Source organism: Zootoca vivipara, chromosome 8, assembly GCF_963506605.1.
Source record: "Zootoca vivipara chromosome 8, rZooViv1.1, whole genome shotgun sequence".
Classification (NCBI taxonomy): domain Eukaryota; kingdom Metazoa; phylum Chordata; class Lepidosauria; order Squamata; family Lacertidae; genus Zootoca; species Zootoca vivipara.
Window position 1 is genome coordinate 57374885 of NC_083283.1, and position 24324 is coordinate 57399208.

The 24324-nt window shown below is 42.3% G+C and overlaps 1 protein-coding gene across 4 annotated transcripts in view; it reads left to right on the forward strand.

The window, feature by feature from the left end:
• The first annotated feature begins 2726 nt into the window (after positions 1-2726).
• RIPOR2 (RHO family interacting cell polarization regulator 2) overlaps positions 2727-24324 on the forward strand; it is a 105104-nt gene continuing 83506 nt past the window's right edge. For 3 of the 4 annotated variants that reach the window (XR_009558041.1, XR_009558042.1, XM_060277937.1), the window contains exon 1: positions 2728-3109. Coding sequence is in view for 2 of the 4 variants with exons in the window: in XM_060277937.1 (XP_060133920.1) it covers positions 2740-3109 (370 nt within the window). In the remaining 2 variants the exon portion in view is untranslated. Of the gene's footprint in view, positions 3110-24324 lie in introns of all 4 variants that reach the window. The other variant, XM_060277938.1, reaches the window with a different exon arrangement.

Here is a 24324-nt window from a genome sequence, read left to right on the forward strand (position 1 = left end):
CTTATACATGGGAAAATATGGTACTTGATATTAATTGGCTTAAGTCTAAATCAACATAACTAAATAGGCTGGTGTGTTCTTACTATGTTAAAGATCACACTCAGTTCTTGTTGGGAGGCGTATCAATGCATGGCATGTGGCTTAATGCTGAAAATGCAAAATGTACCTGACTTTAATACAGAAACAATCATTGGACAATGGACCTTTTAATGAACCTGGTGTGAGTTTCTAGTATTGAAAAGTGAAGCCAATCAAGTCTGTGATACTCTCAAGTTTCACTGTGAACATTCTGCTCAGCTCAACAGTTTATACTGCATTTTTAAATAACCGAGAAACAGGATGTTGGAAAGTGTTCTATAGCAAATGGTCTGGGTTCTGTCCTATGTATACACAGAAGTCAGGTTTTGCAAAAGGGGAGAAAACTTTAAAAAAAATTAGCTGAATTTTAGAACAGGAGATTGACAATTATATTTCCAGATAAATATACAAGTAAAATTATTGCACATGGTTTTAGAGAGAGCCTTGGATGTGGACAGGAAGGAATATTTTATTGCAGATAGGTTTAGGAAGAGTCTTGGATTTAGACATGATGGGATCTTTTATTCATAGGTGCATATTTTGTGCCACTGGAAATGTGTTGTTTTATTATTGCTCTTTCACTACGTGATATAAACTCTGCACAAACATCTCACCTCAAATTCTGCAAGTGCCAGGTTGGACTTCGATAATAATACTCTCAAGATGGCATTTCAATGGACAAGTGGATACGGTAGGTAATAAATCTAATGATCACCACCATCATCAGTAAGTAAAGTCCTAAAATAGCCCCAAACAGCTAATAATTTATATAGCACTTTTCATTGCTTTATAGTTTCACTCTTCACATAAGCTAAGCTAAAGGTCCTTGCCCCAAAGAGCTTACAGTTCCAAAACATATGGCACTGAGAGGACAGAGGGAAGAGTGGGGTTTCTTTTTTGTCCACCCCTCACTACACTTCACATCCAAGGCATACCTGACATGCTTTCAGTCCACTTAATGCCTGTAATGACATGTATTGCTGCCCATCCAAAGTTAAGTCTGCAATAATAGACTACTTGAGACATGTCCAAATGGAAACTTCCCAGACCGCAGTCTGCTTGTTTGGCACTTCCTTTCGGCACTTGCCTGCTAATGGGTGTGAGTGGTGATGCTAATGCACATGGAGTATTTTAACAGTGAGATTTAACTAGGTGTATAATGGATGTAAAATCAAATACCAGCTAGAAGCATTTTCACATGTGAGGCTTAAGCAGATTTGTGCTCAGATCAGATCTAGGATGATAAACCCTACATTGGTTAGAGGTTTCGTTTTTGTTTTTAATTTCCAGTGGCCTAGCCATGTTAGGTCACTTCCAGATGATTTGTTTGGTGAGCATTCATCCGAGTTTGTTCTCACAAGGTTTGCAGGAAAGTTAAGAGAACATTGGCTAAGTGCACATTAACCTGTTTGTAGTACAAAAATGTAGTACTTCTCAATATGGAATCATTTGTGCTAGTGTGCAGTATGCTGCTTTCAATCTAGATCGGGATTCTAGATCCTGCCATCCAAAAGGATGGGTTTGGTTCATGGGCGCAGCAAGGGGTGGTGCAGGGGAAGCAGCTCCCCTCCCTAAATCAAGTAAATAAATAGAAATACTTAACTAACGGACCAATTGCATCACAGATATCACAGTTTTGCCCCCCTAAAATAAGCTGCCCATGGTTTGGTAACTTGATGCACATTTGAAAACCCTCCCCTTGACTAGGCTATGAATACCTTTTCCTCCATGCACATGAGTGAAGAATACAGTGGCTGAATTGTTTTGTAATTATTTTAAGGATCATTTGTTGATTATTCTATAATATGACTTAGGTTGTGGTTGTGATGTTCTAATTATGTTATTGTTATTTATTGTTTGTAAGCCGGTTTGTGACTTGAGTGGGTGAAAAGCGGCATAGAAATATAATAAATGAAATGAATGCAATGACTAGATTTCTTGGTATATATGCACCTACAACTTCATTGGGCAAGTGACGATACACTCCCCCTCCCGTTGCCAGGTCCATTTACATCTGTCTTCCAATGGACACCCTGCAGGATAACGCAGAGTCAATCTCCAATCGTCTTTTAGCTTCAGAACGAAACCAGTTTCTTCAGAAGCACTTTTCAGAGGCAAAAAATATGCAAAAGATCTAAATTGTGTGTGGACTGCGTACAAAAAAACAAGTACACCGTCTCAATTGATTTTAATAAAATGCCATGTGTACACAGCCATTTGCAATTGTTTGACAAGCAAAATGATACATCCCAGTGTATTTTTCAGTCATTTTCCTTATTGCAAAAAGCTCTAATTTTGGTGGAGTGCTAAATCAACTTTAATGGCACAACCTGCATTTGCTATATGTGAATCCTACCCAAAAAGAGCAACGGTCTGCAAGGGACCTTTGGTTGTTTTTGCTGCCACAGACTTAGGACGCTTCCAGACAGAGGGGGCAAGGGTGTCTGGTGCAAAAAAGTCTGCATGCACAGTGGAGCTGCGCGCTCTTTACCGAGAGAGCCTTCTGGGGAAAAAGAGCCCCCATTCCCAGGAACTTGTCTTCTGAGAGGCGCACACCTGTTGGCGCGCTCCTCTCCCGGCCACGGCAGGTAACCTGGAACCTGTCCTCGCGCCCACACGCCGAGCCTCCGGGCTGGATGAAATTACGCGCCTCTCGCCCTCATGCATAAAACATGGCGCGGGAGGAGGGGGAGGCGGCGGGCGACCGCGCAGAGCCCAGCAGAGCCGCCTGTCCCGCGTCGCCGGGCTTCCCCAGAGCCGCCGCCGCTGTTGTTGTTGCTGCTGCTGGTGGTGGGCCACACGCCCCACTGGCCAGAGAGGAAACTGGGTGTCCTCGCTTCCCGCTGGGGCCGGGCCCGCGTCCCCTCGGCGCGTGGATTTACGCAGCGCTTCGCGCGCCGCTTCGGCCACCACCGCCGCCGCTTCGAGCTGCAGCCTCTCGTGACCATGGAGCTCCCTCCGCGCTTGAATTGCCGCTGCCTGTTGAGGAACCGGCCTTGGAGGCGCAGGACCAAGCGCGGGCCTTTCAGGAGTAAGTCGTGCGCCTGCGAGGCGGGCGCTTTGGGTTTGGCCCCAAAGAAAGAACGTGCGCCCAATTTCTCCTTCCTCATCTGCTGCCTTTCCTCCCTCTGCCTCCCTCTCTACAAGAGACCTGTAAACCACTGTTATCTTCTTCAGTGGGTTTGCTCCAGGAAAGATCACCTTCCTTCCTTCCTTCCTTCCTTCCTTCCTTCCTTCCTTTGTTTGTTTATTTATTTATTTAAAAATAGCTAGGCCCACTACATCTTAGATTTTGCTTAAAATTTCTGTACAGTACTGGAAAGTCAATGGCGTGAATGAAATTTTCCAATTCCTTACAGTTTTGGGGTTATAGCTGGGTTGGTAGCGCATGAGACTCTTAATCGCACGGTCATGGGTTCAAGTCCCATGTGGGGTGAAATATTTGAACCCAATGATCCTTGGGGTCCCTTTGAACTATTCTGTGATTCTGCGTAATGCACTTTTAAAAACAATTCTTTTAAAAAGCAATGTGGGATAAACTCGCTTGTGACTGGGCCCCTTCTGGGATTAGGGGCCCTGAAACTTCAACTTCATTAGTTTCATAGCAGATCCGTCCTGATCAACTCCCATTATTGACTGCCTTTTTGTCTGCACAATGGAATTTAATTCCATTACCTAACTTGATGAAGTGGCTCAGCTTCTTTACAGCATGGAAGAACATGCTGAGTAGTCACACAATTAATTGAATATCTATTAATTAAATGCCCATTCCCTGCCCTCACTAACTTTACAAGGAAGACAACCGAATCAGGGAAACATTTTCAGATGATTTCATTGTGCTCAAGTAGTCTAAACCGATGAATGATTAGCAGGGCACATTGAAGCAGCTGCCGGAGGTGGCAGAACCTCACTGGAACAGTGCCGCTGCCACCCCATCTGGCTCCAGAGAAGCAAGGAGAAGGGGCAGCAGCAGGTTCTGGCAAGCTCTCATGAAATCTTGCTGCTGCTACCACTTCTCCTTATGGGTGCCACCTGAACCTGGAAGCCATGCAAAAAAACTAAGTCACACGACCCCACCTACACCTTTCCCTTTCACCTTAGGCAGTGAAACAGGTCGGGCTGCCCCTGATTATTGGACTGTTAGGCTGTAATTCTACTAAATAAGTTGCTGCATTCGTGCTTTTGCAAGCCTTGTGTGATATTTTAAAGGCTACTTGGGCTTCTCCAGCAGAGTGTTCTTCTGCTTGTCAAGAACTTGTCCAGGTTGAGGTTCCACAGCACGGAACCCATTTAAAAGCCGTGCACCCAAAACAGAGGTGAGCAGTAAAGGGTTATTAGAGCCCATGTACCTGAGTGTGGAGCTTACAGAGAAAGCTATGTTGAGGTGTATGGCATTTGATGTGCTTAGAAAGTCCCTGCCACCAAATGCATCCATCCATCCATCCATCCATCCATAATGCTGAGGTAACACAGATAATCCTTACACAGTTCAGACTTCAACTGGGACACAAGCGCAAGGAAAGGGGCATATGACAACTAGCTGACTACAGCTGTAGTGTGCAAGTTAAATCACATGTACAAACACAAATATATACTACATATTATTAAGGAATCAAGCATGGAAACATGTACCCATTTTGCAGATAGGGGGCTCTGAGGCCAATAATTTATATTCCCAAGGAAACAAGCCACCACCTTAGTCCTATGGAGAATTAGATTTGGCTAACTCTGCATAGAATTTAATTGCAACCCTCATATCATACAGGCCCCCTGAATTTTTGTGGTCAAATAAAAAAGTTTGGGGAGGACTGTAGCTCGTTGACAGAGCATCTGTTTTACATGCAGATAGGGCTGAGAGATACTCTTGCCTGAAACCCTGGAGAGTCAGTGTTATCAATACTGAGCTAAATGGACCATTGGTCTCACTCCATATAAGGCAGTTTCTTATACAGCAAGCATCCCCAAACTTCGGCCCTCCAGATGTTTTGGGCTACAATTCCCATCATCCCTGATCACTGGTCCTGTTAGCTAGGGATCATGGGAGTTGTAGGCCAAAACATCTGGAGGGCTGCAGTTTGGGGATGCCTGCTATACAGTATTCCTATCGAAAGTAGGAGGAAATGGAAACCTGTGGTTCTTGCTTGGATCATAGCAAGGCTGATTCATGGTGTGGCATGCTTACTCAGAAGTAAGCCCCTTGGTGTTCCTCTGGCTTACTCCTAATGCTTGCAGTGCAGAGCCAGTGTGGTGTAGTGGTTAAGAGCGGTAGACTCGTAATCTGGGGAACCGGGTTCGTGTCTCCACTCCTCCACATGCAGCTGCTGGGTGACCTTGGGCTAGTCACACTTCTCTGAATTCTCTCAGCCCCACCCACCTCACAGGGTGTTTGTTGTGGGGGAGGAGGGGAAAGGAGATTGTTAGCCATTTTTGAGACTCCTTCGGGTAGTGATAAAGCGGAATATCAAATCCAAACTCTTATTCTTCTTCTTCTCTTTTCCCACCAAACCCACTGCCCAAGCCTGCTGATGGCATTTGCAGTTTCCATCAAAAAGCAAAATAAAGTAGCAACAGCGCTGCTACACCTCACCAAAAGGTGAAGACCTCTATGCTTTTAGCACTGCACAGATACTTAATTTTAGTGGAGTTTTCTTTTTATCTTTGCTAACAGAATGTATTTCCAGGCCTGGTGCAAATGTCACATCACTACTGACCTCTTAAACCAGGGCTCCTCCCCTCCCCCCCCACATCCTTCACTAGGGAAAACTAATACAATTAGCTTCAAATTCAGTTTGCTAACCAAGTTTAGCAGCAGTGTAAAACATGCCACACCATGGTTGATGCTGGCAAGAGATGAGAAGGTGCTGGAAGATGCATGCTTCCTTATTTTCTTATTTCTTGTTTCCTTACAAAATAGGAAATAAGAAGCTGTGAAGTAGAAGAGGAAACTGTGGCCCTTCAGATGTTGCTGGACTCTAAATTCCATCAGCCGCAACCCTTATGGACAACTGTATGGGGAGGTGATAGGAGTTGTAGTCCAACAACACCTGCAGGGCAACAGGTTCCACAGTCCAACTTTAGACAGAAGGGGGTTCTGCATCAGGCCCACTTTTATCAGTGGGTACCGGCAATACACAGGTGGCCTGTGCTGGTCCGATGCAGATCACTGCTTATCCAAATGGATAAATATGTATGTGCAGCCAGCTATCCTTCTCTTAGGACTGCTGAGAGAATGGCTGGTGGCATAAAATTCTCATGCATGCATAGAGGTGATGGGGAGGTTGTGAAGGGTGACTGGATCAAGCCTCAAGGCATGGCAAAAGCGCTGTGAAATGTATTACCAAGTTGGGTAGGGATGAGCCGAAAATGAGTGACCCACATCCCAGTGAAGTCAGTAGCAGCACTCCAGCATAAAACTATTATTCAAGGCACAATCCCCCCCTCCCTTTGCCTTAACTTGATGAAGATACACAGGTTCTTCAAACTCTTTAGACAGGCAGCTATGTGCATGTTTAATAAATGGCTAACCTGTCATTCTTCCTGCCCCTCTGGCAAGGGGACAGTGAGTAAGTTAGGCTGTAGTTAAGTTTTTATATATCAAAGGATGGCTACTTTAGATCAGTTTGTATGCCGCATGACAGTCTTAAACCCTGATGAAGAGAACAAGACAAATGCTTTTTTTTTGTTGATATTTTCTTTAATATTGGAACAAGATTTGTGGAAGGGACATCAGCACCTTTGATTTGAGAAGCTAGTTAATGCACACAACTGTAAATGAGGCAGTAGCTGATGGGCAAAAGCAGGTTATTTGCCATGACAGCCTGGCTTAAGCCTGAGGCAATCGTTTGAGTTGATACTGTGAAATATACAATAATTGCAAGGACCAGCATTAACCTACTTATCCACGGTTAAATGTGATGCTGAAAAGACTTTGGGGTCTTGCAAACCTTGAGATGTAAGGGCAATGAGGTGGGTGGATGGGTGTGGATTGGCTGCTTTATAAAGAAAGCCTCAATTGTTTGGAACCGCAGCGCCGGCTGCAATATCATTGATTTCCAAACATGTAACCCAGAAACGTCAGGCAAACCTGTAATAGAAGACTTCTAAGAAGAATGCAAATGTGCTTTGTGTTCCCTGTAATTGCTTGTTTTTCTTGTGTTCTTGTGACAAATGTAGGCTGGGGAGGGACCACAGCACATGCTTTGAATGCAGTTAAGTTGCAGGTTCAGTCCCTGGTGCCTCCAGCTGAAAAGGTCAGGTATCAGTTGATGGGGAAAGGTCCAAGTCTGAAAGTTTGAAGAATCTGGTGCCAAGCAGAGCAGACAGTAAAAACCTGGCCTGGTATTAAGCATCTCTCCCTATGTGCCCTTTTAAACTTATTTTAATATAGAAGCTACTTAGGAACTGGATGGACCAAACCCACAGATGAACTCTTCAACCATCATATTCCACCTGCATTGTCATGAGCCCTGTGGGGATGGTCAGATGCCAAGGAGGAAAGGGAGGAGCTTGGAGAATTGCAGCCAGAGGACCCAGGGGGTGTTCCTAGCATGATTGAGGAGCTGAAATTGGGCTTCAAGGGGTGTCTGATCCACCCCATCTCCAATGCCAGCAGTGGCAACATGAGCAAACCTTGCATGGCCGCTCAAAGCAGTGCCCATTTGATTGCCCAGTCCCAGGACTCAATATACTTGCTGTCTGCCCCCTACTTTAAAATGAAGCTGCAGGGGGCATGTTGCTTGTTGGATCAATGTATTTGCTAGTGCTGAGGCATGTATTCTTGCCTGTTGTGTGCCTGCTGAACCTTGTAACCTGTACTATGCCTTATGCACCAATCTGATTTGAGCATTATCACCTTTAGCAGAACTCGAGCTGGGAGTTGCAAATTTTCATATTGCAGTGAGAGCCTGGACAGGCACAGCTTTTGTTATTGATGAAGTAGATCCTTTAGGCCTATATGAGTTGTCATCAGCTTCTAAAATAATGCACATTGACTGTTCGTTGTTGTTCAGGCTCTCCCCTTTTAACTACCGGTATTTCCAAATAAACAAAACAGAGACATTAAAATTGGCCTGTATATAATCTTCCTTTGCCCCATCAAGCCAAATGCAGCCCATTAGCAATGTATGACAAGTCACAGTGGACTTTCTGCCTAGGGCTATGAAATGGCAGGCCAAATTACATGGCTGGATGGACTGTGGTCAGTTTGGCGAGTCACAATTTCTGTTGGGCTCCTTTTAAAGTGTGCATTTGACTTTGCAGATTCTGCCATTATCATTCTCTTTTTCCCTAGAAGCATTCCTTCCTCTGACAAGGCTGCTCACATTGCATTCAGCCTCCTTTGAATAGGCTTTGTTACTTTAGATTTTCTTGAACCCAAAGTAGTGCATAGGGTGGTTGCTATGACAACACAGACTAACAGCTTTTACCACCCTTTGGGGAGCTAACAGGATGAATATGCTGTGTGTAGCTAAAGGGAAACTCATTGACAAGAATAGCACCTCAATAAGAGCTTCTTATATATTCCTGCAACATTGTGTTGGTTTCCCTGAAGTGATACTGTATTTAGTATGCAATATGGGGAGAACATGGTGTGTAGCTAAATGTTGCAACGCACCTAAATTATCTGCCATTTCCTTTTTGAGTCTTACTACAAGTTTCACTTTCCTCATGTACAGTACTTGCATTTTGTTCCCCAGTGAAATGACTGGAAAGCCAGCTAGCCTTCCTGCTTTCTTGTTCTTCTCTTCCAAATTGCCTTTACTTTGTTTCCACTCACACAACTCCCCAGCTACAGTTGTGAATGAAGATATACAAATACCTTCCAAACAAATCATCCCATTCTGCTTTTAGGCTATAGTGTTGCAGCAGTAAGGCAGGGAGGGTGGGTAGTGGTGTGGAAAGATTCCATTATTTAAAATAAACTGGAAAGTATGGGCAGTATTCAACTACCACGCCCCATCCGTTCAGGAATTTCCGCTTGTGCAACAAAACTTTTCTGGGTCTCCTTCTGCACACCTTCCCTATAGGGTTGAGGGAACCCCCAGATCAGGTTTAGGGGAAGGCGAGAGAAAGGACGGCTCATTGCACAAGCAGAAATCCTTGTGTGCTGATGGAACAGTCGAATAGTGCTACATTGGATAGAACCTTCTGCAAGGCTTTGATTGTGCTAGAATACTTGTCCATCTCTTTTAGGAGACATACGGTACTACCTCTGCTCTCTCTTGCAGCCTCAATGGGCTGGGGAAGGAGAGCCAGCTGTAATGGGGTCCAAATGCAGATCTATGGCAACTGTATGGCCTTAAAGTACTAGGGAAAGTGCTGTGCTTTCCCCAGCTCTTTCAAGTCTGAGGAGGTGCCTGAATAAACTTATGTGCTAGTACAGAGCCACCACAAGTCTTTTAACAGGACAGAGATAGCATTGTTTGCTCTGTTAAAGATGCTTATACCAGGAGGTGGACAGGAAGAGTTTGCCTCTGTTGGTTCTGCCACATGTTTTGTGACTTCCAGTATCCCTGATCATGGTATCCTGCTGGAATGGCTCGTGGATCACCATGCTTTATTTATTTACTTCATATATATGTTAGAGATATGTTAATCCATGATTTGTTGCAACCATGGTTTGCTTTACAAACCGTGAATTATCTGACAGATGAGCAAGCATGACTTGTTTATTCAAAGCTTGATTTGTTTTCACAATCCTCTTTCTGTATGTCTATGTAGATTGATAGGTGCCTGTTGTGGAGTGGACAAACAAACCATGGTTAAGCAAAGCTGTTGGGCTCAGACATACTGCCAAATCACGGTTAAAGCAAGTCATGTTTCATAAGCCAGCAACAAACCACATCATAGTTTGTTGGTATTGTTATTCTGGTGGGCTGGATTTTCACATTCAAACAAACCATAGTTAGTCTGAAGAATCCATAGCTTAGCGTTATGTGCAAAATCAGACCACAGTCTAAGCTGGCATCATGCAGCTTCCTATGCTAGAAAAAAACAGGTTTTTTTCTTTTTTTTCTTGTTTTCTTTTATGAATTCATTAGAATTGTAGGATTTTATACAGATTGTGGTACACAGCAGAGACATGATGACTGAAATGCTCTTCTAACACAATCAAAGTTAATGTACCAGAGAACCAAATAGAACATTAAATGTCAGTATCCGACAAAAAGAAAATTAACCTGAGATATAATATTATTTGAAGTTGGGTCTAGGGGGCTTAAATTAGTGAATGGCTCAGTTGCAGATGAGGTTGAGTGAAACTGTAGAGGAACCATCTGTAGTGATAAATTTTGGCATTTAAAATTCAGATAATCATTCTTCGTTTTAAATCACTTCTATTATGTTTTATCATGTTACACATAACATAAGCTCAGTTTTATAAATGGTACAGGAAATATCATTATGATATATTTTTACAGCATTTGCATGTCACAGGCAGCCTCTGTGCTATATTCAGATCATATAGAATTCAGATCACTAAAGAATCTTAATTATGGAGAGCTGCTGGGTTTACACAGCTGTCACTTAAATTCTAGGTCGGTGCTTTTAATTTAGTTCACCCACAGTGAAAAAGTGCATTGCTGATCTATTTTAATATCTTTTGGAAACAAACAAAAACAGCAGTATGTAAATTGACTCAGTGCATTCTCCACCCAGTCAACTGGATAGCGTGGCATTTGCTCTTTTGCTGAAATCTCCAGTGGCTAGCTCACTCTTCTGTAAAATGGGTGACATATTTTTCTGCCACATATATTTGACCTAGTTAAGTAGATTACATTCAGAACAGGAAAAAAGTGATGACACAAGCTTTGATGTTGTGCCTCCGTTATATAGTAGATGCCAAAACATCTATATTCAAGGACGGCTATGTATATATGGAGCAAATATTCTGAAGTATTAAGTTCAGATATTTCAGAAGGCAAAGAACAAGGGCAATTTAAAACCAAAAACATTGAGGTCTGTTTAATGCCAAAGGCTTAAGGGGCATTCCTGAGGCCCTGCTATGCCAAAAAGCAGCATAATGAAGTTAGGGTCCTATGCACTTCCAGCAATAAAATGATCAGTAAAACGATAGCATTTTAAGCAGGAAAAAATATACCAACACCAGGAGACACCCCTACAGCGTATGTGGTATCACCCACCATTCATGGTGGTGCACACTAACAGTGTTTCTACATTAGACATGCATAGGTGGAACCAAGGAACACATGGTGATGGCAGAACGGCCCCATGAAGTGACTGCACCAGCACACACACAAAACTAACCGAACAAAGAAAACTGCTGTTAGCACTACTGTGGTTTGTGAGCCGGGCAATGGACACACTTCAGAGCTCCCTGAAGATTGAGGTTGAGATCCTTCCCATTACAAAAGAACTTGCATACCAGCATGTTATTGTGATTGTGACATCTATTTAGATGGTGCTTTTGTAATAATGTTTGTTCTATTTGTTAGATACAACAAAATGTGTGTGTGTGTGTGTGTGTGTGTGTGTGTGTGTCATGAAGAAAAATAAACTAGGGCAGAGGAAGAAGGAAGCTTTAATATTTTTTAATGTACGTTGTCCACTAAGTGGCAGTGTGACTAGGCTCCAGAAATGAGTTCTTTTGTATCTGGCATGACATGCCAGAAGTGAGAAGCAAAGAATAAGGGCTACACAAAGGGAGGAAAAAGGTGATTGATATAGTGGAATATAGTGGGGAACATAGTCACAGCTCCCCTGTCATGCAGCGAGAAAGCATATGCTATGCCCTGAGTCCAGCAAAAAAAGAAAACAAGTCTGTCTGGCACAGAGAACGACTATGATTGCACTACAGCAGGGCTCCCCGGTTCATGAGGGTGTCCTGAGGTAGAATTTTCAGTGCATAGCAAAAATCCCAACACAATGATTGCTGCACTAGCATCCAAAACCCTTTTCCCATTTCAGCAGGACGTGCTAGTGGCATTGAGCAGCCCCCCACAATGTTCACACCACACACAGGCTTGAAATGTAGGCAGAGAAGACACATGGAGAGGTGGACCAAGGCAGGACTCGCAATGATTCAGTTTCATGCTGCTGTAAATGCCTTTTGGGCACCACTGCGCCAGTGATCTACAGTAATGCAACTCTATACTCCTGAAATACAATAGCATCGGGCTGCAATGTGTTTTTGTTTAAGAGATGGTACTGCAAGATGTTCCCTGCTTGCTTTGTCACAGGAACTTCACCAGCAGTAACCACACTTCAAGCAGCACTGAAGTTCTAGACCAGGGATAGGGAATCTGTAGCCCTCCAGATGTTTGGGGTACAATTTACATCAGGCTTAGCTAGCATGGCCAATGGCCAAGGATTGATTATTTAGTCATCTCAGGAGTAGCACTACAGGACACTGGAAACTCTGTCTTTCTCCAACCAGCAAGCCTTGGGTAGTCAGGCCCACCTACCCTCCCACCTGATGGTGCTGTTAGTGAACACCAGGTCAGTCTACAACAAAGCAACACTCCATTGCAGCATGACTGCTGATGAAGGAGCTAAACAGATGTGTATTACTGAGACCTAGGTGGGAACGATTTGACTTAAGCTTTGCCCATTGGTTACTTGATGCAGGCAGCTAGGTGGGATCATATCACCCCAATCCTTAAAACACTGCACTCTCTGCCTCTGAGTTACTGGGTCTAGTTCAAACCATTGGTACAAGTGTACAGTGCCCAGAACCCATGTACTTAATGGACAGCCTCCTCCAATGCCAATTGATCAATGCTTTGAGATCAGCCAAGGAGACCCTGCTTAAGATCCTGCCAATGGACATGACCTGTGGTGTGTGATGACTTGAGATGGGTGCTTCTTGGTGGCAGCAAGCACCTCAACTGTGGAATTTTCTGTGTGATCATCCCCTATGTTGTCATGTTTTAGATGTCAACTAAAAACATTTTGTTTGTTCAGGCTTAGGAGACATATTTTTTCCTCTGGGTCTTAACAGTTTTGTTGTGCTGCTATATAATGCTTGTTATTTTAGTTTTCTAATCATTGTGTACAAGTGTTTTTATTTACAATGTTCACTGCCCTTGGTTCCATTGATAGGAAGGGTGGTATATAAATAAAACAAATAAATAATAATATTCTGCCATTTCTACCTGTTCGCTTATGTACCTCTTTCCATAGTTTTTGGAACACTTTCAATAGCTTTTATCTTGAAAGAAAATGGCTACGGTGCTATACAAAATTACTCTGCCATCCCACTAAGTGGTTTGAGGCAATCCTGGGTTCTGCTGCAAGATCTCTTTTTGCTGTGACAGATGAAAGCAATAGAGGAATTCCAATAAAATATGAGCCTTGGGTGTGAATAAAGATCACTAAAGCAGTTGTTTCATTGCTGAACATCTATATGCCTTGAAGAATCTGTAGATATATGGGGTTTACAAGCTATTGAAGAGAGCGCTTTGTCCTTGAAATGTTAGCAAAACTTTGTGAATGGGAGAAAGGCCAGTGTTGAGTCAGGTTTCATTTGCACTCATTATGTGTTAGTTCCAAAAAATATACAGCAAAATGGCAACAGAGGCAACTGTATGAAAATTCCTAGGTCCTGTTACAGTTGAATGTGACCAAGAAACAGAGCCCAGGGTGAAGTTTTGTTGGTGAAGCGGCTGGGCTATGCAGAAAGAACAGTTTCAGCTCAATGGCTTGCATGAACGTTGTGATGGATCAGATCAGAGGTCTGTCAGTAATCCAGCATCTTGTTTTCCGCAGTGGGCGACCAGATGCCTATGGGAAACCCTCAGGCCGTACATGATGGCAATAGGCATTTCCTTTGTTTCTTATCAGCTAGCATGATCAATTGGGAGTTTGCTATAGCTCGTCTACATTTCTGAAGAAACTTGTTGAGTTCGGATTCATTTGCCTTTTCCTGGAGTGCTGTACATATATGGTGCAATAAGTAACTGAGGTTGACAGGGTGACTGCTTTCCCCAGTGGTGGAAATGCTTCACATTCCAAGTTGGTGGTTTGGCATCTCGGCATCCATTCATATAAACTTTCAGCAATTTTCAGCTGTGCTATAAACAGCATCTGTTTGGAAGCCTAGGAGCTTCAAATGCCTGAAGGAAACAAAAGTTGCTGTGGTATAGCATCTGTGTCTGCTGCCTTTGTTCTTCGCTGATATAATTTAGGGCATGTCATCATTTTTCATCTCCAGGAGGTTTTATTGAGATGAGAAAAAGCTCAAAGATTTTATAATCTTTGTGGTCTTGCTTCTTACTTATGTTTACTAGCTATTACATAGGTCATAGCCCAACAGATTGTTATAGATGAGCCAGCATACTTATCAGTAGAGATGTGGAAGCCGGGACAGGGGAAGGGTAAAAAATGAAACAGGTAAACTTCCCCTCCTTGTTTATTTCTAACTATTTTATATCATGTTCTCCAGTGGAAAAATATTGAGGGACACTGGAAAAAGTGTCTATGAAAAGCTATCTTTTTCAGAATGATTGAGATGCTGTTAAAGATTTTTTTTTTATCAATCAAAACAATAGAGAATGGTAATTGTGACATATGCAACTGTCAGAATGAAGATTGATTTTTCCACCTAGAGCATGCAGCCATCTTCATAAGAAGAGCATGAATTGCTTCTTCCAAAGACCTTTGGTTTGATTTGGAGACAGTCAAGCCAAATATTCTGCTTCTGCTGTCGTTCTGGCTTTGGTCCTCCCTTCTGGTCAAACCTATCACCTATTCCTCATTGGCACAGATACCCTTCTATGGGTTGTTGTTTTTTAAAAACAGCTTATTGCTGGAGAATAAAAATATCAGAAGGTGTTAGGGCAGAAACTGCAAAAGATCTGTTGTGGATGCCAAAGCTTAAGAGGAAAAATCTGAAATGTTGGGTGAGAATTGAGGTCTAACAAATACCCACAGAAGAAAGATGTATTGAACTGGATATATTCATAATTTTGTTTATACAAAACTAGGCATCTATAGTTTTCATTGATATACCAACAGGACAATTTTATATCCTAAATTAGAAATGCTCTCTTTTATGTTGTTAAAGGTGTAAAATAAGTATAGGTTTCATTTAATTTTTTAAAATAGGTATGATGTATATTTCAATCTCTCCCCCCAAAATTTCTGTTGTTTTTTATTTTAAAAAACAATCTTGTCCCCCCCCCATAGCTTCAAAATTTCCAGAGGTTTTACACCTCTAGTTCCTGCACTCACAGTTATTTGAAAGATGACTTTTAACACAAAAAAAAAGAGTTGAATAATTATCTTTCACAGTGGAGTTTCACTTAGGATAGCTGTCAACCTTCTTGGAGCTCATTTATTTATATTCAGATCGATAGGAATTTCTAGAATTGGTCTGGCTTATAGCCCCCTTTCTTTTGTGACAAAACGCCTTTCCAACTCTATCATTGTCATTCCTAGTGAGTAGTTTTCTTAGGTGCAGAACCCAACATTTTTACACTGATGGGGGTTTAGGCTATCGCTTTTGAGTAGCCTAAGGCAAATCTCATGAATATTCTGAAAGAAGGGAAATGGAAGAGAATATAAAATCAAACATATAAGAAAGCACATATATAATACAACATGCTTACCAATGTACTGTTTTATCTTAGATGGGGCGGGGAGGGGGGGGGAAGAGTGCAAGGCCATAAGTTTACTAATCCATTTAAGGTGGGCCTTTGCCAGAGAGGAAAATAAACTCTTGAAGCTAATTTATGCATTTGATGTGTTTGTTTTAGCTAATGTGAATAGTGTGGTGTTAGAGGAGAATAAGACCACACACAACTGCTTCCATGGACAAGCTGTGTGGAGATCCTTTTTAGTGGAAGTAGCTACATAAGTTTGGTTTGCATGTTCTCATTGTGCCAAACTATGGCCGGGGGCCGGAGCATTCCCATGGACTATCCCTTGTCCGGGGCGCCGAAAATGGCTTCTGTGCATGTCCGCAGCACCAGCAATCACTTCTGCGGCTGCGCAGATGCGATTTCCGGTGTCTGTGCAGGCACAGGTGCCATTTTCGGTGCTGCTGGGCAAGTCCCTGCGTCGTGCAGCGTCGGTTTAGTGCAGCGCACAGAAGACTTGCCGAGCGGGCAGCTCGGTGACCGGGCGGCTTGTGGGTCAGATAAACGGCCTCCGTGGGCCATATCCAGCCCATGGGCTGGAGTTTGCTGATGTATGGCTTAGCAGAACCATGTGCAGGCTCCCAGAAAAGAGCTTGCTCCTACCAGATCCTTTTTGCTGCCACACCAGACTTAGCCAAGCCAAAGCTTTCAGAACCTTTCCCCCTCTGCAGAGACAGGGAATCTATTAGGATGGTCTACCTTCAGAGGCTGAAGGATCCAATGGGTTTCCAGATGGCTTTCATGAATTTTCCAGCTAATATGACTGGTACTCCTGTCAAAGCCCTGGCCAACCTCTGGAACATCCGAATGGCTTGGGCCATTGACACAATCGCCCCTGAGCACCCTTTCTGCCTTCATGGAGCCTATTTGGTCACCCTGTATGATGACCTCTGGCTGGGAAAGAGATGGGGGAAATGCATGCCTGTTAATTCTCATTGACCTCTCATTGGCTTTTGATACCATCAACCATGGTATCCTTCTGGAGCGGCCGTCTGAGTTATAGGTGGGTGGCACTGCTTTGTGATGATGAACTATAACCAAGAACAAACATTTCTTTCCATTCATGCCTAGCAAAGAAAGGGCTTGCCCACAAGCCCTGATTTACATGACATGCTAGAAAGCGGGAGGCAAGAGCAGAGTGGAGAAAGAAGATTGGAAGAGTGTCAGAGAAGATGGGAAAGAGAGCTGGCGAAGTGGACAGTGAGGGGACTTGTGGTTCTCTTAATGAAACCAAACGTTGAGCAACCCATTGAGAAGGCACTCTTATCACATACAGGAGGGAACTGCTGGGTGCCACTGCTCCTATAAAGAGGGAGAACCGCCTCCGCAATCCTGAGGCAACAGCCCCCTCAGCCACAGGCTCAGGTAACACATGCACACCAGGGATGCACTGCAACATTTTGTTGTGGAGCCCCACTTCTAATATAGTACACATATCCCTGCTGAAATGTAGCTGCTTCAGGAATGAAGAATAGCAGCAACTGGATAGTCTGCTAAAAGAAAATATTTGGGCTTCAAAAGTGCAGAGTACAGAGGCATTTAGATCTCACAGTGCAGCGCATAGCTGCTCAGAAGCAAGTCTCATAATTTTTGTGGACCTTAACTTCCAGGAAAGTTTCCATAGAACTGTAGCATTGGTCAGAAACATTTCATCTAGTGAGCAACACAACATTCTGATTATCTCCTTCGGAAGTATGAAGACATGACTTTGCATTTGTAGAACTGAAACCTAAATCCCAGGGGGGGCTTGTTCAAGATCCAGGTCTGGCTCCATTCAAACTATCGGGGGGGGGGATATTGTTGTAGCTCTAAAAGCCTTATTTTGGAGACAACGAGATGGTTTTGTTATTGTTTGTTTTTTTAAAAAAGGTTTTACAAGGCTATGTAAAAGAAATCAAAGTTATTTTTAATCATTTATATGATGGGCATGTTGTTGTTGTTGTTTAGTCGTTTAGTTGTGTTGGACTCTTCATGACCCCATGGACCATAGCACGCCAGGCACTCCTGTCTTGCACTGCCTCCCGCAGTTTGGTCAAACGCATGTTCGGAGCTTCGAGAACACTGTCCAACCATCTTGTCCTCTGTCGTCCCCTTCTCCTAGTGCCCTCAATCTTTCCCAACATCAGGGTCTTTTCCAAGGATTCTTCTCTTCTCATGAGGTGGCCAAAGTATGGGCATGTTATTGCTCCTTAATATAAAAAATATTATTAGTTACTTTTAGCTAATAAAATGGAGCATTATAAGAAAAGCATAAGCATGCAGTTGAAAGCTAGGAGGCAACCTGAGCAAGGAAGCAGTGGGTGGGAAAGTGTTAAGGACCGTCTTTCCAAACCGTTTCTCCACCCTCAACAACCACTCCTTGAAAAGTAATCTCAGCCCCACTCAAAACATTGCCTTGACACCATGGAGCGAAAGGTTGTTTTTACTATAAAAGAAGACAAAGAAAGAACCTCGCTTTTATTCTACAGTAAAGTGCATTTCAGGAATATTGGAACACAAATGCCATACATTCTATTCTATTCTTCTAATTGTCGGAACATCATAAGGGTGACTTCTCTTCTCATAGGTGTATACCTTTTGTCTCCAGGAGTGGTTAGACGAAAGTTGTGCAGCAAATGTTCTAATGCTCCATCACTTGAATGAAGAAATGTCTCAGTACAAATGGATCTCTGTGGGGAAAATAGCTGTTCAGGGTTAAACCAAGCCAGTTAGCTGCAACTCAAACCAGGAGTTGTCACGGGCAGCTTAGATGCCTAAGACTGAAGACTGGCAGGTGGCCAGTTCTTAAGCCTCCTGTGAATTAGGGTCTGTGGAGGTAGCTTTAAAATGGTTCCAGTTATGGGGCTAATTAGAAGTGTAGTCAGAAGTGAAATCAAGACATACAATCAATGGAGGTAGCCTTGTTACTGCTCATCTCTCCCCGCTCCCCTTCCTTTAAAAAATAGCAGACCCTGGACATGGATGTTGGCCTACTGATTGTTGGTGACATCATAAGCAGTATCCAATGAGTTATTGCTAGCCACGCAATGACAAGAATAGATTGTGGGTAGAACAACACTTTACACTGACAACGTTGTTTTAGGCTGTGTACACATTACTGTCTACAATGTCTCCAGTGTGCTCCCACCACTGGTGCTTGAAGCTGAGTTCACATGGTGTTAGGCGCAATCTGTACAGACCCTGCCATTTTTTGATCAATACCCCTGTTTGATGCATTTTCCCTCCAGCCAGCTTCCATGCGATTTAAAAATGTAAGCCGCAGTTAAGCTGAGGTGGGGGCCACTTCAAACAGCCGTTGTGCAGGCACGCATGGCAGCAAATGTGCCGGCCCCAGCTTCATTTAATAGGAGTTGGGGAAGTTGTGGGTGTGATCAGGTAGTGCACATTGCTTGAAGACACCCTTGCTCCCTCTCAGGTGTGTACAGCAAGGTAAGAATGTGACTAGGAACGTAGTGGAGGGAAACAACCACACTCTGTGTTAAACCGCTAATATGTAGTGTGGGAAAATGCAAAAGGAAAGCCTGAAGTTTTTAATTTCTGAAAAATAGCTAAATTTAAATTTATGTAACGAGTTTAAAAGAAAAAAAAGTTATCTGACTTAAATATTTTGTCTGTCCAATAATGAAATCCTATATTTGGAGGATGGTGGAGCTGTGTTAGGGGCGTAGTGCCAAGAAGAGCAGCACAATTTCTAGTGTGTGGAGTCTTTCAATGGTTAACATTTCAAAGACTACAACTGTTCCACAACATGATGATTCTCTGATCCTTAATTAAGTAGCATTTATTGCTCTGTAAAAGAATAAATATAACATTGCCGGCAGCTCTATCCCCCACAATTCAAACTCTGCTCCCGACAGAATCAAATACATAATGGGGTCAACATTGTATCATTCATTTATCAGACAGGAAAGGGGAAATGTAAAATATGAATGAATGAGCTCTCACTAAGGTCTTAACTTTTACTGAACGGAAGATTAGTGAAATACAAAAGGGTTCAAGATAAATTAATTCTGAACGAGTTTCAGAATTATTTGTGGATATAAAACGTGGGTAAGAGGCATGCCAGTTCTTGTTTGAAACCTATTAAGGATATGGGTAAGACAGTGTTTCCTCCCCCAAATTAGATTATGCTTCACACATTCCCTTACTGTACCAATCTGAATCTGGTGAATGGAAGTAAATCGTTTGAATATTGAATAAACCATTACTTCATCAACCAGTTGTTTGTACTGAATATTGTTGAGATAGGTGGCACTTACATGCACGTTTAGAATTTGGTCCTTTGTCTGCTATTACAAACAGCTGTAGAATTATGATGAAAGAGCATTTTGTAAGGTGAAGTCCATTGATTTGCACGCCATACTGGCTTCAAAAAGCAAAAAAGATGGCAATGGAACAATAATAAAGAAATGTAGAACTGTGGTTCTTATTGCAACTAGGACATTATTTAGTCAGGTTAGAAATATGAGCCAGCTTTCTCTAATCTTAGCTAAGGCTTAAAAAGAAATATAAACCTATGAGCAACTGAGAGAAAATGCAGATGTCATATATTCATGGTCTGAGCTTGATGTCATGTTTCGGAAGTAGCTGTTTTTTTATTCAAATCCTTGCAAGAGCTCCAAATCTGAAACTATGAAAACATGGGCTTCATGTTTGGGGATTATGAATTCTGATGAGAGCTTCAGATTCCTGGGTGGTAGGGATGCATTACATTAGGAGAGCGGATCTTCCTGCTGGCACATTTTTATCCGCTGAGAGCATAATTGCATGCACGTCACGTTTGATAGAGAATTGTAGCTCTTAAGTTTCTAAATGAGCTTAATGTTTAAAAGGACTAATTAAAGATCTGTATTATTTTTATTTAAAAAAATCCATTACGGCAAGATTACTATTACTATTTTCATAACGAAACTTAGAATTCTGGTGGTGTAGCCATATTTGGTGTTTCCAGGTCATGCAAAATTAAAATAAGTGTCTGTGCTCTCTTTCCATTAGCTATCAAAATGAATGAAGTGTTACATTGATTCAGATGTGCTTGTATATTTGTTGATGATTCTATGCTTCCTAAGTGGATAAGTTTAGGCCAGTGGATAGTGTGTTGGAAAACCTTGATTAAATTTTGCCACAGCTTTTACTCGCTGACCCAATTCAGATTACACACTCTAGATGGACAGACCATGGTTCACAATTGGTAGGTGAAACAGCCCCTCCAGATGTTACTGGACTGCAATTCCTATTGTCCCTGACCACTAACAATGATGGTCCACAAGTTCCTCACTTGCTCTACCTGATATTAATTAACATGAAGTTCAATCCTTCTGCTCAGAAGTAAGTCATAGTGAATGCAATGAGACTTAACTCTGGGGTAACTGGGTATAGGATTGCCTTCTCAATGGCTCACATATGAACATATGAACTGCATTAATTAAAAACTATTTCCTTTAAATAATATAAAAACTTGTTTGGGGTATTCTGGTCTGTGGCAGCTGTTTTACATATGGAAGTTATCCCTTAAGTTATCCCTTATTGTTGCAACTATCAAGAGATAAAATGTGTGTTTGAATTCACCCATATGCCATGAACCAATATTATTCCAATATTTAATTATGAGCATAAGAACATAAGACCCCCAGAGATCCAACTAGTCTAGCATTCTGTTTCCCACACCTGTGGCCAGCCAGTTGCCTCCAAGGAAATGCTTATGGCTAATAGCTGTTGATAGGCTTGCTCTTTATGAATGTGTCTAATCCCCTTTAAAACTGTCTAAGCTAGTGGTCATTGCCACAACTTGCAGCAGAGAGGGCACAATGCTATGCTTGTCTGTTCAGTAGTAAGTTCCATCGGGACATTCTCCAGGTAAGGGTGTCTAGGATTGTAAACTCATTTCCCTAAGTTGATTATGTGTACTGTACTTTCTGTTGTCTGCCATTTCCACACATGATGCCCAGTTTTATAAACCACTATTATGTTCCTCTTTGGGGATATAAACTGCAGTCTCTTCTAATAGGGAAGGTGCTCCAACTCCCTGAAAATTTTTCTTGACCTTTTCTGTACCATATGCCTCTACAATATCTTTTTTGAGATGGGGCAACTAGAATGGTACGCAAAAATTCAAATGTGGTTGCACCATAGATGAGGGCATTGCAGTACTGAACATTCCATTTTGACTCTTACCTAATCCCCATTTTGGAGTTTGCCTTTTTCACTGGCTGGTCCAAGCTGGCATTTTCATTGACTGCATCTGCCTCGACCCCAATATCTCTTTCCTGTTGTGAGATGCTGTTGTGAAACATTTCATTGAATCCATTTCTGCTCTCATCACGACAGCTGTTTTGAAATGGAAAAGTGTAACTTCCTGTTCATAAAGTCTGCTTCAGCTTTTTTGTTTCTTCATTTCTTCTTTGCAATTACATCTGCATTTCCAGTGTTATGCTATGTATTTTCGTGTGTTGGGTACAAAATTTTCAACTGCTTTCATACTGTATCTGTCCCATATTTCTTACGCTGTGTCAACTTCTGCCACCGCAGCTTCCTTTTTAAGTTAGGGTTATTACCATAAAACAATTTGATGGTGGATTTAATTTATTTCAAATATTTTCAAAATCCAGTGAAAACCCTTGTCAGCTGCCTTCAAGACTGGTCATCCAAATTTTGTTTGGTATGTGTGTACATCTCCTCCATCCCTAATTATGAGACTGACAGCTTATACCAGACAGCTGATGTTGGACAGCTACCCAAAGTGTTGGATTCATGATTCTTAGTTTGGGGAGGGGGAGAGAGAAAGGATGATTAAGAAAAAATGTTCTCAATCAGTTTAGCTGTCACTGTGAAATCCTTGCAATGTAGCCAGGCTCTGGTTACATGTCAATTTAGAAATCCTGTGGCGCTGCAGCTATAACAACTTGTTAATTATTTGTGAAGTAACAGGCTGTAAGATCTCTGGCTCACATTTTTCTTACTGTACATGTTGTTGATAGGCATGTAATATGAGAATAATCCCTTTGCTAATAGGCCTTGGAGGGAACTGGGTTGAGAATTTTCAAGAGTATGAAATAATAGCACTTAAGTAAATATTGTTTAGAGGAGGGGAAGGCAATTGTTGGTATGTTTGGGATTGCGGCTGTTGTTGCCATTACTACTACTGCATTATTATCAGTCATGCAAAGCCAGGAAAAGACTGGGCCACTGCAGGTTCTTTTGCAGCTGTCCTAACGGATGAGACAGTAGTATCATGTCAATGAAACATTGCCATCACAGACAGAATGTTAATGACTTTATACCGTAGAGCTGGGAACATAGGAAGCTGCCCTGTATGGAATCAGACCCTAGGTCCATCTAGCTCAATACTGTCTGCACTAACTGGCAGTTGCTCTCCGGGGTTTCAGGCAGGGAACTCTCCCAACTCTACCTGGAGATGCTGGGGAATGAACCTGGGGCTTTCTGTGTTCAATGCAGATGCTCTGTCACTGAGCTATGGCTCTTCCCATGGGTTCCATTTTGAGATGCTGTCTGTGACTCCTAACAATGCCCAACACAGCTGGCTACAACCCTGTCCCCAAGAGTGTTGTTGCATATTTTTCTTCCTTCCATTGTGCCTTGAAGGGAGTATTGGTAGCAGTAATGCCAGAGGCAGAAACTAGGCAGCGGTAACATGTTTGAATGGAATAGCATTCAGGAGATAAATGCTGGTAAGCCCTGTAGTGTCTATCTGGACTTGCATCCTCTGTTTAAGTACTTGGGGAGAGAGAGGAAGAACAGTGGGTGCTTTCCTTCTGTAGCAAATGATCTCTGTCAGAGTCTCCGCAATTGTGAACCGCTGCCTTCTTTGCAGAGCTTGCCCCTATCCCCAACTGCAGCTTGAGAGCCACTTTGAGAGTTTTTATGGTCAACTTCAAAGGAAGATTGCATGACCAGCCATTCTTTGAACAGGCTGTAGTATTCATCTCTAATGCTTTGTGGCTAATGCTCCCTCCATAGATATATGAAACTTTCATTTTTATTGCTGTAATATTTTCATCACTGAAATATACTTACCTTATAAATATTGTGTAATTTCTATTGTGTAGAATCTCAATGATCTAAGATTCTAAGATTGAAACAGTAGAAAAGACCTGATGGACTTAAACAGGTATAATTCCAGTTTGACGCTGTGTTCCTGTTGTTGTTTTTTGAATTACCATCCTTAAAGCTGTAGAAATGTCAGTAACTCAGTTGGTTAGAGTGTGGAGCTGAAAGTGCCACGTTTGAGGAGACGGCAAGTAAGGAAATCAAAGAATGTGAAGGGAAACAGGCTCATTGTCCAGAAATCTATGAACTTTATTTCCCTTCAATAAATCAGTATCAGTTTCTCTTTTGTGGGCACCAAACCAACACATTCCTGCATCATTGTACTTAAGGTAAAACCTCTTACTTCTTTGAGTGAGGTGTGAAAAGAACCACGATAGGAACACTTTCCTGTTTTCAACTTTCATTTGTGGGGATGACCATGCCATTTCTGAATTTCCCTTTACTTCACAATATTTCAAAATAGTATTTTGCAGTATATATTTAAGAAGCGGTTTTGCTGCTCCTACCCTTGACAGTGGAGCAATCCTGCTTTAGTAACTTCTACTGTGACCTTGGATGTTAGCTATTTCCTGCATATGTGATG